Source organism: Cibotium barometz, chromosome 33 (assembly GCF_041138505.1).
Source record: "Cibotium barometz isolate CiBa-2024 chromosome 33, ASM4113850v1, whole genome shotgun sequence".
Classification (NCBI taxonomy): domain Eukaryota; kingdom Viridiplantae; phylum Streptophyta; class Polypodiopsida; order Cyatheales; family Cibotiaceae; genus Cibotium; species Cibotium barometz.
This window is the reverse complement of record NC_141078.1, coordinates 38507432-38524497: the sequence shown is the minus strand read 5'-3', so window position 1 is coordinate 38524497 and position 17066 is coordinate 38507432. Positions and strand designations below refer to the sequence as shown.

The following is a 17066-nucleotide window of genomic DNA, read 5'->3' as shown; positions in this document are numbered from 1 at the left end:
CCGCTGTGTGCGTGTGGGGGTAATCTCTCAAACAATTAATAAAACAATTTTTTGAGCCATATGACATTCTCTCTAGGTGCGTTCCAACTTTCAAGATGTAAGAGGGGAGACTTGGCTCCGGACGGCATGGCTCATGTATGTCTTCATGAGGTCTGAGGTGACGTGTGTAGTTTAATCAAGATTCAACGAAAGGAGTTCAAATGCAACATTCATTCTGTGGGGTGAGACGCCATGAAAATAGACGTGCGAAACTGGATCATAAGTGTAAAATAATATAATTGACATTTCAAAACGTGCGAAACTTTGATATGGTTTTGAACTCAAGTATAGTATAACTAGCATTTCAAAGATACACCGCGTTATCAAATTCCAAAACGTAGCCGCCTGCGGTGTGAGGCAGAACCACCGGCATGCACATCTAAGAAATTTGGATGTCTGATCTTCTTACACCTCCAACATGTTGTAGGAAATGAGAGAGAATCAAAGGTTATCTATAGCAGCCTAACTTTTTTATATGCATAGCCAGGAAGGTTAGAGTCATCAACCACGACCTATGGACATGACTTCTTATAAAATTTGGTATCCCTATGAAAGTAAACCATGTAGAACAAAATGATAGGATCTCCTCCATTGTTGAAATAATGAAGACCATGTCATGGCATGGATAGAGAATCAACCTTCCCAATAACCATATTTGCAAAACAAATCGTAAATGACCTCCTTGGACTTAAAAATTATGAGATAAAACCCCATGTTATGGCATGGACAAAGAGATAAACCCCCTTATTGAATGATACAAACTCTTGACAGCTAACTCGCTATGGATATCCCCCACTTCCCATGTTTGAAATTGGGATGCTTTCACCATTGGTCTTCCCAAAACATATAGGGTAACTCATATGTGCATTAATTCTTTCGTACTTTTGAGAACAAGCTCTCCTTCAACAACAAGGTACAACAGCTAGCCCTTGAGGATGACACTCCTTATCTCTCCATGTTAACCTTGCATAAAAATTACATACATTCTTTGTGATGGATGCGACCTTGGGGAATATAACTCCACTCTAGGTAGCTTGCACTTTAAGATTCATGTTTCCTTAGCATTCCCCTTTTTCAAAAAAAATTTACATCCATGAGTATTTTTTGTACCCCATCTGCGTGTGCTCCTCTTCCTAGTACTAGTTTCTAAGAAGGACCATATATTGAAATATTTATTTTTGCCACATTTCTCCTAAGAAAGACTCTATTCTCTATAGCACAAGTGTTGAAAGGGGTATTTCCAACCCCCCATCTTTTAAGATCTTATGGAAACATATTATTTAGAATAAAAGCCTTGAAAACTAGCTCTTTGCTAGCTTGCAACTCTCCTTTTACAAACCAACGTATGAATATTTTGTTAGTAACTTTCCTTTTACTACAAAAGCATGAATATTTTGGTAGCAAATTTTCAAATAATATTGGAAAAGATTACAATTAGTATTATTTTTCTTTTCACTTCTTCATCCTTGTCCATCGATGTTTTTTAAAAATTGATCAAATTTATATCTACTTTATAAAGGAAATCAAAATCCTTTAAAAAAATTAGATAGTGGAATCCATTAATTCAAAAATAAAAAAAGGAAACAATAGTCTAATGCAATTATGTACTCAAGTTTTTTTGTGAATCCATTTAAACAAAGAGGTTTGGCCTTCTTGAAATTGAGAGAGAGAGAGAGAGAGAGAGAGAGAGAGAGAGAGAGAGAGAGGGTAGAGATGAAACCTCTTGTTTTTGGGAAAACCATCAAGGTTTCATGGGGCAAGTTTTCAAGAAAAGAAGTGAAAGCAAACTTTTCTTCTAGGTGACTTGAGTTACAACCCATTTCCAATGTAAATTGTTTTGGAAAAAGTGTACCACTATAAATTTTTTCCCCCAAGCTTGAAAATTCATTATTCATACAAATTAAATGATAGAGGTAATGTAGGAAAAACATTTTCTCTCGAAATTACCAAACTTTAAATTAAAAATTGTTTGTTTGACTATGAAAGTGCAAGCCAAGACTATCAAAACAAGTACATATTTGCAAGGCACGTAAAAGAAATTTATTGAGATCTCATCTTTTCTTGAGTGAACTACTCTCCCTCTCTCTAGGTGTCTCTCTCCCTCGCCAATTTGATATCTCATCTTTCCTTTAGTGGGCCACACTCTCTCTCTCTCTCTCTGTTTATTTCTAGGTGTGTCTCTTTCCCCTCCTTATTGAGATCTCATCCTTCTCATATTTTCTTGAGTGGACAACTATCTCTCTCTCTCTTTCTCTTTAGGTGTATGTCTCTCCCCTCCTTTCAAACCGACAAAAAGAGCCCAAAAATTTGGGGTTCATTTCAAATCAATAAAAAGAGCCCAAAAAACAAAAAAAAATTGGGCCTCTTTTCAAACCAACAAAAGGAGGCCAAAAAATTGGGGCTTCTACATGCCCAAAAAGTTGAGATGTGTGTGTGTGTGGGGGGGGGGAGAGAGAGAGAGAGAGAGAGAGAGAGAGAGAGAGAGAGAGAGAGAAGCCCTATTCTAATTTCACATGAGCTTTAGGGTATGCAGGTGCAAATTTACAAATAAACATGTAAGCCTGAAGTTACTAGTTTGATGATTTGTTGTGCAAGATGTTTACTAATGTACTTAAAGAGTAGTTTTCAAAGTACTCGGTTTTCTGAAACCGCTGTGTGCGTGTGGGGGGTAATCTCTCAAACAATTAATAAAACAATTTTTGAGCCATATGACATATTCTCTAGGTGCGTTCCAACTTTCAAGATGTTAGAGGGGAGACTTGGCTCCGGAGGGCATGGACCATGTATGTCTTCATGAGGTCTGAGGTGACGTGTGTAGTTTAATCAAGATTCAACGAAAGGAGTGCCCATGAAAATAGACGTGCGAAACTGGATCATAAGTGTAAAATAATATAATTGACATTTCAAAACGTGCGAAACTTTGATAAAACGTAGCCTAAGCAGAACCACCGGCATGCACATTACTATGTATAAAACCAGCTACGGCCACATGAGTCGTCGTGTTAGCTCAAAGCTTAATCTGTACTACTCAGCGCCTTGTCTAAGCTCTTTTAATTGCAGTTTTATCTCACTTAATTTGGACAGTTCCCCTTTAATAATTAGCTCAAATCCTTTCACTGTCCTCCTCCGGTTACTAGCCAGCTTTCAGTACTATCTCCCATCGTCTAATTAGCTCGGTTACTTTAAGCCCACTAGTAGGTAGTTAATCTAACCTTTGCTAATTGTATCAACATGGGTGCTCCTCGCCAGCACAGACCACATGCAGTTGTAATCCCATTCGCTGCACAAGGCCACATCGGACCCATGATGCATTTATCTATAAAGCTAGCTTTAGAAGGCTTCATTATTACGTTCGTCAATACACAGCACAACCATGCACTCTTGAAGCATATGCAGCCCAGTTTGAAAGAGCAAGGCCTTGACATACGCTTTGCAGAAATCAAGGACACGAGAGAGAACGGAAGCACGAGTGGGCAAGACAACCTTGTTGAGCTGGCCAAGTCTTTCATTAGCTTGAAACCGGTGCTTGAAGAGCTGGTGGAAAGTCTCCTCCAATTGGAGGACAGCCCGGTCACATGCATGATTTCGGACCTTCACCTCTACATCACACAAGACATTGCGACCAAATTCGGCCTCGGAAGGCTTGCTTTTTGGACTGCTTCTGCTGGTACCATTGCATCCACCATGGCCATTAACCAAGGGCACCGATCTCCCGAGGGTAGGTATTTATCATCCTCTAATTAGCAAATAATGCCGAAGTGGGTTTCTAACTCCTGCGATAATTGTTGCTGAAACGATATTTAAGAGCACACAATTAAGAAATTCTATGGAGAAACGAAAGCGAGGCTAGTCGTTTAATTCTCAATTACAGCGGTGTTGATTATCTAGGAATTATGATAACACCAAGCTTTTGTGGTGGTGATTATGCTCCTTAGTTGGTTATCCGAGCAACCGGGTTCTCTTTTAATAAGTGTCATGCTTTTGCAGAGCCCAAGCGTATAACGTGGGTCCCAGGAGTGCCGCCGCTGAAGGTGACGGAGCTCAACACGTTTTTGCAGTGCTTTGATCCGGAAGACTTCATGTTTGATGCTTTTCTGCAGTCTTACAAAAGGCTAAAGGAGACCACATGGATCGCGATCAACACGTTCGAAGAGCTTGAGCACGCTTCGTTGGAAGCCCTGAGAAAGGAGAATAATACCATATACACAGTGGGACCTCTGCTACCACCTTCCTATTTCAAAGAGGGTGGAGATGGGTTGGACTCCTATCAGACAGCTACCCTTTGGCCAGAAGACCACGCTTGTTTGAAATGGCTTAACCAGCAAGAGCAGTCTTCTGTTTTGTATGTTTCTTTTGGGAGTATTGCCGTCATGTCCGCCGAACAGTTTGAAGAGCTGGCCTTGGGCTTGGAGGCTAGCCAAGTAGCTTTGCTATGGGTTATCCGGCCGGACCTCATGCACGGAGACACGGCCCTTTTTCCAAAAGGCTACCTGGAGAGGGTACAGGGGCGTGCATGCTTTGTGGATTGGGCCCCTCAGCTCCAAGTGCTCACCCACCCTGCAGTGGGAGGTTTTCTTACCCATTGTGGTTGGAACTCCACAGTAGAGAGCATCTGTGCTGGGGTGCCCATGCTTGGCTGGCCCTACTTTGCGGACCAAATGCTCAATCATAGGTGCTCTATGGACGCTTGGAATGTTGCGCTGGAACTTGAGGCAGATCAAGATGGGCTCGTACATAGAGATGAGGTGGGTAGACAAGCTCGAGCCCTCATGCAAGCAGGAGACGCTTCTTCACAACTCAAACAAACAGCATCTCATTGGAAAAAGGCTGCCCAAAAATCCATCGAGGCTGGGGGGTCGTCCAACCTTCAATGGAAGCAACTCATCAATGCTATGGCCCAACCTTATCGATCCATCTCATCACATGGGTTGAAGACTTTTTGAAAAAAAAGTTTCATTTAAATATGGTTTTCCAAATAAAAACATTCTTTAAAATTTATTACGTTTCTTTCTTTTTGCATTTGAAAAGGATTTTCCAAAAATTGAGTGCGCTCTAGGTTGCATTGAGCCTGTCCACTAAGGCAACAACTTTTTGACATGGTCATACCTGTGTTCGTAGAAGAAGACAACAAAAAAATTGATTAAAGTTCTCAGCTTACGGGACCACGAAGGAGAACTAGTTAGGGTTAGAACACCACTTCAGATAATTTGGGAAAATCCCATTTCCCATTTGATAAATTGACCTTTTAAAAAAGTGTTAATTTGTTTTTGGCATGCATTGTCCTTATTTTTGTCACGAATTGTCTTTATTTTAGCTAGTTTCACGTTTCTTGTTGCTTTTCACTATATGTAAGAAAAAGGTGGAAACCCTCAACATAAGTACTACTACATGACATTGTATGAAAATATCCACAATCATATTGTACAATGGATAAAACATATCTTTGCAAGCATAGTGGTATTTTTAAAAAAGTTTATGTAGATTGTGATTATTATTTTAATAAAAATCTCATACTTGTGCCTCTATTATTGTGGTATTTAAGAATAGGCTTTAAAACTTCAACATTACAAAACTCTTAGAACCACTAAAAGCATGTCATAGTAGATGGTTAGCAGTCTTGTGTTCAACTATAGAAAAATGCCACACAGAGGAGAGTATCTCAAAGAAAGAGGGTGTTCAAAAACACCATTTCTTGTGCCTATAGGATTATGGTATTTAGGAATATGCTTTAAAACTTCAACATTACAAAACTCTTAGAACCACAATAAGCATGTCATGGTAAATGGTTAGCACTCTCGTGTTCAACTACAGAAAATCCCATTTCCCATTTGATAAATTGACCTTTTAAAAAAGTGTCAATTTTCATGTTTTTTGGCATGCATTGTCCTTATTTTCGGCATGAATTGTCTTTATTTTTGCTAGTTTCACCTTTCTTGTTGCTTTTCACTATATGTAAGAAAAAGGTGGAAACCCTCAACATAAGTACTACTACATGACATTGTATGAAAATATCCACAATCATATTGTACAATGGATAAAATATATCTTTGCAAGCATAGTGGTATTTTTAAAAAAGCTTCAGTGTGACTGTAGATTGTGATTATTATTTTTATAAAAATCTCATACTTGTGCCTCTATTATTGTGGTATTTAAGAATAGGCTTTAAAACTTCAACATTACAAAACTCTTAGAACCACTAAAAGCATGTCATAGTAGATGGTTAGCAGTCTTGTGTTCAACTATAGAAAAATGCCACACATAGGAGAGTATCTCAAAGAAAGAGGGTGTTCAAAAAAACCATTTCTTGTGCCTATAGGATTATGGTATTTAGGAATATGCTTTAAAACTTCGACATTACAAAACTCTCAGAACCACAATAAGCATGTCATGGTAAATGGTTAGCACTCTCATGTTCAACTACAGAAAAATGACACACATAGGAGGGTATCTCCACAAATAGTTCAAACAATATTCATTTGGTGTATAACTCTTGCGACTGCATGGCTTCAAGTGCTTCAACTATGTGTCTTCAAGTTATCAAAGACGATGTGTATCTCAAAGAGATTCTGGTGTTTAGAAACACAGTTTTGAAGCTTCAGTGACAACCACCTCAAATCACCAACAACAATAAATTTCCATTAATAAAAAATATATATTCAACATTTTTCATTATACACAATAACACATTCATTTGGTGTATAACTCTTGCGACCACATGGCCTCAAGTGCTTCAAGTATGTGTCTTCAAGTTATCAAAGATGATGTGTGTCTCAAAGAGATTTTGGTGTTTAGAAACACCGTTTTGAAGCTTCAGTGATGACAACCTCTCAACAATAACAAATTTACATTAATCAAAAATATGTGTTAAACACTTTTCATTATACACAACAACATATTCATTTGGTGTTTAACTCTTGTGACCACATGGCCTCAAGTGCTTCAAGTATGTCTCTTCAAGTTAACGAAGATGATGTGTATCATCTCAAAGAGATTTTAGTGTTTAGAAACACTGTTTTGAAGCTTCAGTTGTTGTTGACGAACACTTCAAATCACCAACAACAATAAATCTCCATTAATCACAAATATATGTTCAACAACTTTCATTATTACACTCAACATCATGCTATAATAAATATTAATTTCATGTAAAAATGTTGTCATGACCATCTAACTTGCTTCAATTATTTGTCTAGTTCAAAATTTTTGAGAGAAAATGAATCTTAACAACGTGAACATCACTTATTAAAAGTCTAATAATTTGATATATGGTACTTGTATCCACTTTAGCCAAGGTACTTCAATTCAGTGTTCTCAATTTATCAAAAGAAAGATTACACATATTACATCACCATGGTGCAACTCTATTGTCCAAGTAAGTAGTTCATCCAATCCCCCAAACCAATGAAAGAATTTTGTATATCCTACAAAATAAATTAAACCATGTGGGCCAACCATTTGCTTAGGCCTTATGATGACTGGGTGTCCATAGGACCAATCTACTCATGCAAGTGTCCTTTAGTTGTCATTGTGGTGTGACGCCAAGGAGGCCTATGTCTGTCTAGCCATAGGGTTCTCATCCTTTGTATTAGCAAAATGAGACACTAATCAAGCTTTCCCATCAAAATATCAATACAAACCAATTAAATAATTATTTTTATCATACAAACCAATTTAATATTGATAACATTAATTGCAAAAAATGGAATTAAGGATTCAAGATAGATATTGCATAATACAAGCCATTCAATCATATCAAATTACATGAGAAGACTGGAGTCACCGAGTTGATAGAGAACAAGCAATTGAAAATAGTTAAATCTTGAGAAAATGGAGTGTTAATCAAGTAGTTAGCCTTATACATAGGATTTTAGAGTTGTTTATGGATCTTGCAATATAGTAATATAACTATGCATGGTCTTTGGAGTGAGTTTCTAGTTGAGATTGTATTGCCTTTGAAGTTGCTTTACATAGCTCTTGGCTTCACAAGGCTTGATCACTGAGCCTTTGAGTCCCAATTTCTCTGCAAGCAATATGGATTGTACTCCCTTCATGGTTGTTATAGATGGAGCACTCCTTTAACAACCTCCCTTTATCATGGTTTGATACTATCTTTTCCTTGTGGCCTTGACTTCGAGTAGTGTAGCCACTTGTATTGCCCCTTCACTCCACTAAGATCTCGCACATGTTTTGAAAGCCTTCCTGTGTTGTATTGTATATCTAACCAACATTTATTTTCCTCCATCCACTCTGCTAAGGTAAACACAAATGTAAAGTTCATGACCTTGACTATAGGTGTTTGTCCATAAGGTGAAGAGCTTATCGTTGTACGAACGTTAGAAACATGATGAAGTGTGCAACCAAGTATAGTAGTAGCTCTCCCATGAGAACATTGTCTTCCACATGCACATTAAATGAAGGAGAAAATTTACAACTAGATGCAGGGTTAACACATCAGCGTTCTTCTTACATCACAGTCAAAGACCTTTGATGCATAAGCTAATGGTTTTAAAAATGCTTTCACACCTGGATTATCTAGATGACATATTTTTTCAGTCGCACATGTTTGGCATTGACCTTGTCCCCAAACCATAAAGAATGGAAGCTTCCCACTTGCCTCTTTTTCTAAAACCTTTATGACATCTACCACATAATTATCATTTGTAGCCGACCATATTCCCACATTGAAGTTATCCACTAATGTCTTTAAGAATTCCAAACATCCTGATCGTAGAACAAGATACTCATTGCCGCAATTCAAGCGCTGTAGTTTTTTGGACTTCTACCAACAACGGCTCAAAAGTAATCCACACAAGCTAAATATAATTGTTAGCATTGGCCTACTAGTAGAACATGTGTTCGGTTCAACATGCACATTAGGAGAAATGTGGACTCAATTTTGGGCCCTATAAAGAAGTGCCAACTCAGATTAGAAAGAGAATAAACAAGGTTTAAAACATATCCAAATTTGCAATTCGGCTCATTTTTTTACTATTATATTAATTAGTTTAAATATATTAAAATATACGTATTCTTTCAATGAGGTTTCATCTCATGAGGCGACATTCTTTTTTGGATGCATGTAAAACTTGTCAGAACCAAGATTTCACAGATTTGAGGTAGTTATGCATTTAATAGATTTGAGGAAAGCTTTAATCATCATCTCGACCGTGGGGGTTTTCCTGCTGAAACTAAAAAAAAAGGTCCTTACTAATCGAGTTAATTCTTGTTTCAATTCTTTAATATGTTTTATGATACTAGCTTTGCAAATGAGAACATTAATCCAAATTTGGGGATTTCAATTAATCCACCTTCAACAACACATGAGACACTCAAACTCTCAGTATAACAGTAGTCAAAATGGTGCATGTAAAAGAACATATGATACTTACCATCTTCATGTGGACATACAATCTGAGTACCAGCCTTTGAAGAAGCAAACTAAGAGATTTTTTTTAATGTTATGAACAAAAAGAGCAAAGTAGGAATAATGGAGAGCGTCATTTGGACTTTGTTGAAAGAACGGTAGAGGAGGAGGAGACACACACACAGGAGCAAACCCTAATGTATATTGCAAACCCTAACCATAGAGGGAAGCCATGTCCAACCTCACACAAAGCATAATGCACTAATCCATAATCCACACAACACACAAATGAGTTGTGTCCACACTCTACTAACCCTAGCTAATGTCCACACACTATGACCAGCTGGACACGCGGTCATTTATGTCTCATACATGTTCCTACCTAATCTGCCAGCACATAGCATAGCTGGCTCACACTGACATCGAGCTTGAATCTCAAAGCCACATTTGGATGCAGTGAGACGCATCATGAGATATGTGAAGACCACAGCTCATTATGGTCTACTTTATGAGAGTGGTAAAAGCTTGGACATACATGGCTACACAGATGCTGATTGGGCAGGTAGCGCATATGACAGGAGGTCTACTAGTGGATATGCTTTTACACTTGGAAGTGCTGTGGTGAGTTGGAGTAGCAAGAAGCAACCTACAGTTGCTTTATCCAGTACAGAGGCTGAGTACAGGGGTGCAGCCATTGCTACTTGTGAGGCTGTTTGGTTAAAGAGTCTCTTGGCAGATTTATGTGAGCCTCTTGATGGCAAAGTTGTCATTCATTGTGACAACATGAGCAGTATACAGTTGGCAAAGAATCCAGTGTTTCATGCGAGGACCAAAAACATAGAGGTCCATTATCACTTTGTCAGAGAGAAGGTGCTGGATGGTACAGTTGATCTTCACTATGTGAAGACTGATGAGCAGGTGGCAGACATCTTTACGAAGCCACTTAGCAGGGAGAAGTTTGAGTACTTCCGGACTATGTTGGGAGTACATGGGATGAGCTTGAGGGGGAGTGTTGAGAGTCTTGATATCCCAAGCTCATCTACATCTTCATCGGCAGTACATCATGAGCTTGAGAGGGGCTGTTGAGATTCAAGCTTGATGTCAGTGTGAGCCAGCTATGCTATGTGCTGGCAGATTAGGTAGGAACATGTGTGAGACATAAATGACCGCGTGTCCAGCTGGTCATAGTGTGTGGACATTAGCTAGGGTTAGTAGAGTGTGGACACAACTCATTTGTGTGTTGTGTGGATTATGGATTAGTGCATTATGCTTTGTGTGAGGTTGGACATGGCTTCCCTCTATGGTTAGGGTTTGCAATATACATTAGGGTTTGCTCCTGTGTGTGTGTCTCCTCCTCCTCTACCGTTCTTTCAACAGACTTGTGGACCAATGGGTCAATGTATAGGATCCATTTACAACATTACAAACCTACTACATTTCATGGGTGATGGTAACTTTGCAACATAGAGAAAATGGAAGTTAGAAGTGAAGGGATGAAGACGCGAGTACAGGCTGTAAGGTAATGTTAACTCTTGTTTCATATATATTTATCTTTTTAGATTAGGTTCTTTGTTTGAAACTAGACATAAGCAATCAGATTTGATGTTATTCTATTTTTAGATCTTTACTTCATCTAGAGTCCAAGGTACATTCTCAAGCTGGAGTGCATTACAGTCATTTGGTACGAAAAGGAATAGTGCAAGAGATGCTGTATCAAAAAATCAATGAGAAGCATGTGTCTTCTTTTATGAACAAGAACCAGTTCGATGCAACTCAGGTGCAAGCAATGCTGGATGAGACTGGCATCTCTTAGAAAGTAAATAGTATACTATTTAAAGGCACTAGTAGAGAAATGTCAAAGTAAATAGTATACTATTTAAAGGCACTAGTAGAGAAATGTCAAAGTAAGAAGCATAAAGGTTCGTTACTTCCAAAAGCAATGCAAGTAAAGTTTGCATGCTAACATGTGAATTCAGAGGTGGTTGAGAAGCTTGGTTCACCAGTACATATTGAAGCAACATTCGTTGCTAAATACAGAGAGGTACTCTTTAACCAGCACAATAATATTTTCTTTGATCTTGAAGCTTTGCAAAGTTACGGAGTTCAATTCTTTGAGATTAGTCAAGAAGAATGTGAAGGAGTTCTAAAATTTATTTTGAAACTGGATGAGTGTGAGATTTTAAAGAACAAAAAAATGGAGAGGGTTACTCTCACTCTAATGAACAGGACCTTAGACACACCAATTAGATGATGTAAGATATTTCAGTGTTCAATCGGAGAATAACATATTGCCACTTGGATGTTTTGAGGTATCTTCTTTATCATTGGATATGACTGTGTATTACGTTGAAATAAATTAAACGCGAAACTTGTATTAAACATGAGCTTCTTCCTAGTGACACAGGTGGATAAAGAAGACTTTGAAATTTCGAATGGGGTATTTCATCAAACTACAATTCCATCATTGATTAGTGAGCAAAGAAATGGAAGGGCCCTTCATGTGCATGGGTTCGGTGACTATAAAGTGGAATGGCACATGGCAGGTGATTTGAAAACTGTAAAATGCATGTATAACATAAAAAAAGGTGCAAATGCAAAGAGTCCATGTCTATATTGCATGCCAAGTGCCAAGACTTTAGATCGTGTACTATTGAACAAAGCTCCTGACAGGCATTTAAATGATAAAGATTTCAAAGTAGTGCTTGATATTCCTCTATCTAGAGTGCACATATGCACATTGCATGCACTATGTAGAATTGTAGAGAAGCTGGTGTATTGTACATATACTTTGCATGGACGTTAAAGACTAAAAAAGAATCATTAAAAGTAATCAAAGCAATAGAAAAAGTACTATCAGATATTGTCTTCCATGAGGGGCATGTTAAAATTTAGGAGGACAACAAGCGGTCCAAGCAGCAAAGTACTGAAAGCTAAAAGATTTTTATCATACTGCCTCAAAGACTGTCGAGATAAAAACAAGCAAAAGATGTTCAATCGATGGTGGAAAGATCTACATAATGCAGTCAAGGACATTGGAAATGAAGGTGCAATCCAAAATTGGAAGCCATATGTGTGGATTTCACTTGACAAGATCTTTCACGGAGAAAAAGAGCTGGAGCAATAGTGAGATAAAATTATTTGAAAACATATTAGAGACTTGGAGGAAGGCATTCATTGTAGAATGGAGTGATCAACATGTAACTCATTACATGGTAAGAACTTTAAAAACTGCTGCAATCTCAATAATGTGAGACCAACTAATACATACATCTGCTTTTTTTTTCTGTTTTATCATTGATTGCAGCATATACTATATACTCATACACCATATTTCACAAAGACATACAGTTCATTGTCAATATGGTCAACTCAAGGCATGGAGAAGTCACATTACATAGCAAGAATAGGTTACTTTAAGCACACTAGACATGGTGGAGGCAAGAATCGAGCCAATGGTCTTTTAGAGTTACATCAATGGACTTATAGAGTTACATCAATGGACTTATAGGAAATTGATTCACAAAGCAAAACAAAAAGACACATTCAAGTCCTCATCATTGACACGTGCAATACAATTGATTAATAAAGAAAAGCGACAATGCACTTGGAGCGAGAGAGCGCCATCAGTTGTGGCGTCGCTCAAGAGTCAGGGTGGGAGAAGGTGGTCTAGATGAGGTGGGCTTGATCTTCTTCAGTGGTCTTCCTTCTTCGTCTTCCTTTTCCTCTTCTTCCTCTTCATCTACCACTCGGGGGGGTCACTCTATGTAAAATATCCCTATCGCGTGCGTTCAAGGCCTATATTTTAAATCCCTTATCTGTGAATTTTTTAATCCATATAATATCCCCTTTTCTTTATGAATCTGTAATTTTTTTTGAAAAAAATTTAAATCATACCCTTATGTAAATATATTTTTATAAGTTTCATAAATTAAAAATATGCTTCTGTTGAACTCACGTGATATTCACATTTTTTTGTGAGTGACCCCCCCGAGATCTACCAGGAGATCTATTTTTGGCATTTGCACCATTGGAGACAACAGTTCCGACCAACTTTTTCTTGTCCTTATTAGATATCTTTTTTCATATGAATGCAATGTGTCTGGGTATGTAAATCCCGCTACAATAGCATGCGTTGTATATGACAAGTAGTAGGGGCATCTTAGTGCTTGGCAACCATACCCCTGACCAAACACCCGTAGTGCAAACTGTTTCTCGAGACAAGCACCACCTTCTCAGCATTTGAAGGCACTTCATGTCCACCACAAAACCTGGATAGTACTTTGAATGCAAAAAAAGAGAATTTTGCATTGTCTTTTGAAACTCCTTGTGAAATATAATGATCTGCATTTTAAAATTGTAATCATCATGACACTCATGTCACTGCTTGTTGCTATTGTCAATTTTAAGCAAGTGTCGTAAATTGCACATACCTTTTGATGATTCAAATGTCTTATATATTGAGCAAGAGCAACATCCTTTCGATGACCTGTTGACTTTGAAGTGGAAGCTCCAGATGATCTTGAGCCTCTTGCTCTCTTCAAGACATTATCGTCATATACAAAAACCTGGTACCAATGTTATATGTTTTATTGACACAATCGACAAAGTCCACGTAAATCAAATTCTTATAGTTTGAAAAATCTTTGGCTCTATTACCTGTTGATTTTCATCACCTTCAAGCATGGATCTTGTCCACAAAGGGATCATGGACTTACTAACTTCATGCATAGTAGGTGCCAAAAATTTGCACATATCCACCAAACCAAGACGGTCGGCAATTGTTGTAGCCTCCTCCTCGGAAGGCAATTGGGTTTCATAGGTCGTAGCTTCATCGAACATCTTCTTTAATATCTCCTTGATAGGCAGGTACTCGGAGTCCTGGACTGCAGAATCAACTAGTAGATAATTGTCAACTCCTTTCTCTATCTAGTCCATGTCTGCTAGTCCATGTCTGCTTCACTAAAATTTTCTACGGCAACCAAGCAATAGTCTTCATGAATATTGAAATATTGCATAATGTCTGTTAATAATTCATAATCAGCTTGGGCTGCCATAGTAAAGCTGGGCAAGGAAGGTAGTGACAACTCCCCCTATTCATTCTCATTAGATTGACTGCCTCTTCCAATGAAATAGGTGCTGCATCGAAGGGGATAAGGGATGCATTAGCCTCAAAGGTTTCCTTTTCGGCCTCTGCCCTCTCCTCTACTGGGTCTAAAGACACCTCTTCCTCAACCCCATCATCCTCGATTGGCACTTGAGTGCTTACCAAAGTCACTGTCTCGGGCTCTGAGTCCTCAGTGTATAGAAGATGCAAAAAACAAAGAAAACCATAACTAAATTCGAGCAGGCGACACTTCTTTGAGTGTATTGGTCATTTCTCCTCTACTTTGTTGCTGTAGCTAGGAATCTTTTCACGACAACGGCTAAGCCTCCTCTTCATCACTTTGTCTACTGCAAAATCAGATGGATGAACATATCGTTCACCATTGAACATAACGATATTGGCAAAAACAGTGTCTTCATACTCCTCCTCATGCGCGGTCATCGAGAACAATCCTATAAGAATTAATGACATTCTCAAGAGAAAGCTCCTTGTTGAACATTGAAGATAACTCATACAAACGCTCGTGAGCTTGTGCATTGTACAAGAACATAAACAGCTTTTCTACACAATACTCTTCTACATCGTCATCCGATTCGTAGATAATGTCCAACTGTTTCGAAGATATGCCTTAAAAAAACATTTCATTCAATTAGAACATGCACGCTTATTATACATGTAGTCAGTACCTTGGTGATAAGGAGATTTGGATATACACATGCAAGCCTTTTGCTTGGTACTAGCACCAAAAAAGTGGGGTCAATACCAACTGGTAGAGGGCTCACACAAAATTCACGAGCTATATATTAAAAAAAAAACATACAAGCGGCATATTTTGTATTTTAGTTGTATTTTGAAAGCAGAAATAGTCTGTCTTCCAGGCTTGAAAATTGATGGCCTGCCCTAACCTTCAACATGAAAGCCTATAAACTTACTTGGCCTTCGTATTTATAGAAAAATAATGAAGGTTTTTGCTTTAGTGGAGGGGGGCTCAAACCGGCTCGCCCCCCATCTCATCGTGTGTGTGTGTGTGTGTGTGTGTGTATGTGTGTGTGTTTGTGTGTGTGTGTTTGTTTCTTTTGAGTGTTTTGGAGAGAGAGAGAGAGAGAAAGAGAGAGAGTCGGTAAGAGAGAGAGAGAGAGAGAGAGAGAGAGAGAGAAAGAGAGAGAGAGGGAGGGACGGATGGACGGAGGGAGAGAGAGGTGGACATACTTGTAGAAAAAATTGAAAGCTTTAGTTTTCCAAGACGAAGGGGCGATGGCATTGGTGATGCAGAGGGATGGCAACGTAGGTAACTCAATGCAAATGGGTGTCTTAGCTTATCATAGAGGTGGTTAGCTTTGAGGATTTCCTATTAGACTTAAACTTAGAAGGATTTTAGTTTGCAAATTGTTTTTATGAAATACTGTAAATTTCTAAAAATGTATGTCCCAAATTGCTTGATTTGTTGGTTTGAGAAGAGTCCAATGGGAATTTATGTACATTTCTCAAAAAAAATTTCCTCGAACACCGCTCCCCCAAGGGAGATTTGGGACGTTATCAACTCGTACCACGAGGAGATTTGGGATGTTATCGACTCATACCGCTTGTGCGGACATTTAAAAGGTCAAATGCATTAATGACACATCAATATGGTATGTACTATGTGCTCACTCCTCTCCTTTCTTGCATGTGTTTATTTTTTTCACCTCTGAGTCTCTGACAAAACAGCAAGAGCCAAATGCCACCACCGCCGCCGCTGCTACATCCATCGTGCTCCGACTATATCTGGGTCCTCCTCAATGCCCCCCAAACTGAGCCAAACGCTATCGGCCTCTACATCCATTGCAGGTATTTCAGATTTCTTTCAGACCCTCTATTAACGTTTTGTTGTCTGTTTGTGAATGTTGATAATAGTGTCTGTACAAGGCGGTCAGGGTTTCATTGGGGTCCTTGTGGTCCCATATCGCTTAATACTGACCCCCTTGGCTCACGTTTCCCATGGGTCTAGTACCAAGCGATTAGCAAGTCTCTTGGTACTTACCCTCTTGTGGAATGTTTCCCACGGGTTCATTGGGGTCCTTGTGGTCCCATATCGCTTAATACTGACCCCCTTGGCTCACATTTCCCATGGGTCTAGTACCAAGCGATTAGCAAGTCTCTTGGTACTTACCCTCTTGTGGAATGTTGCCCACGGGTTCAAACCCCGCAGAGCAGGCGCAAACCCTACACAATGTTGGTCATGGGGTCAATATAAAGCAATTATTAGGCCTCTGAATTTCTATTTAATTGATTCTGTCTTGGTACCGACCCCACTGTGATATCTTGTGGTCATGGGGTCAATACCAAGCAATTCAAAGGCCTATGGATTTTTGTCTGTGCATATCGCTTGGTACTGAACCCACTGTGATAACGTTGGTCATGGGGTCAGTACCAAGTGATTGTAAGCCCTCTGGACTCCTGTTTGTTTCATATCGCTTGGTAGTGACCCCATTGTCATAATGTTGTTCATGGGGTCAGTACTACCAAGTGATCCAAAGGCCTCCGAAATTCTATCTGCTTTATATCACGTGGTACCAACCC

General features: G+C 38.8%; 1 protein-coding gene across 1 annotated transcript; it reads left to right on the top strand.

Moving 5' to 3' along the window:
- Window positions 1-3025: 3025 nt before the first annotated feature.
- LOC147619545 (UDP-glycosyltransferase 85A2-like) lies at window positions 3026-5037 on the top strand. Its single transcript, XM_086773563.1, has 2 exons — window positions 3026-3757; window positions 4027-5037. The coding sequence occupies exons 1-2, from the start codon at window positions 3271-3273 to the stop codon at window positions 4980-4982; spliced, it is 1443 nt and encodes a 480-aa protein (XP_086629689.1). The 5' UTR covers window positions 3026-3270; the 3' UTR covers window positions 4983-5037.
- Window positions 5038-17066: the final 12029 nt, after the last annotated feature.

Excerpts from the sequence above, each read along its gene's own strand:
- LOC147619545 (XM_086773563.1), top strand. The coding sequence starts at position 3,271 with ATGGGTGCTCCTCGCCAGCACAGACCACATGCAGTTGTAATCCCATTC. Across the intron at positions 3,758-4,026 it reads AGGGCACCGATCTCCCGAGG|AGCCCAAGCGTATAACGTGG; the intron begins GTAGGTATTTAT and ends ATGCTTTTGCAG.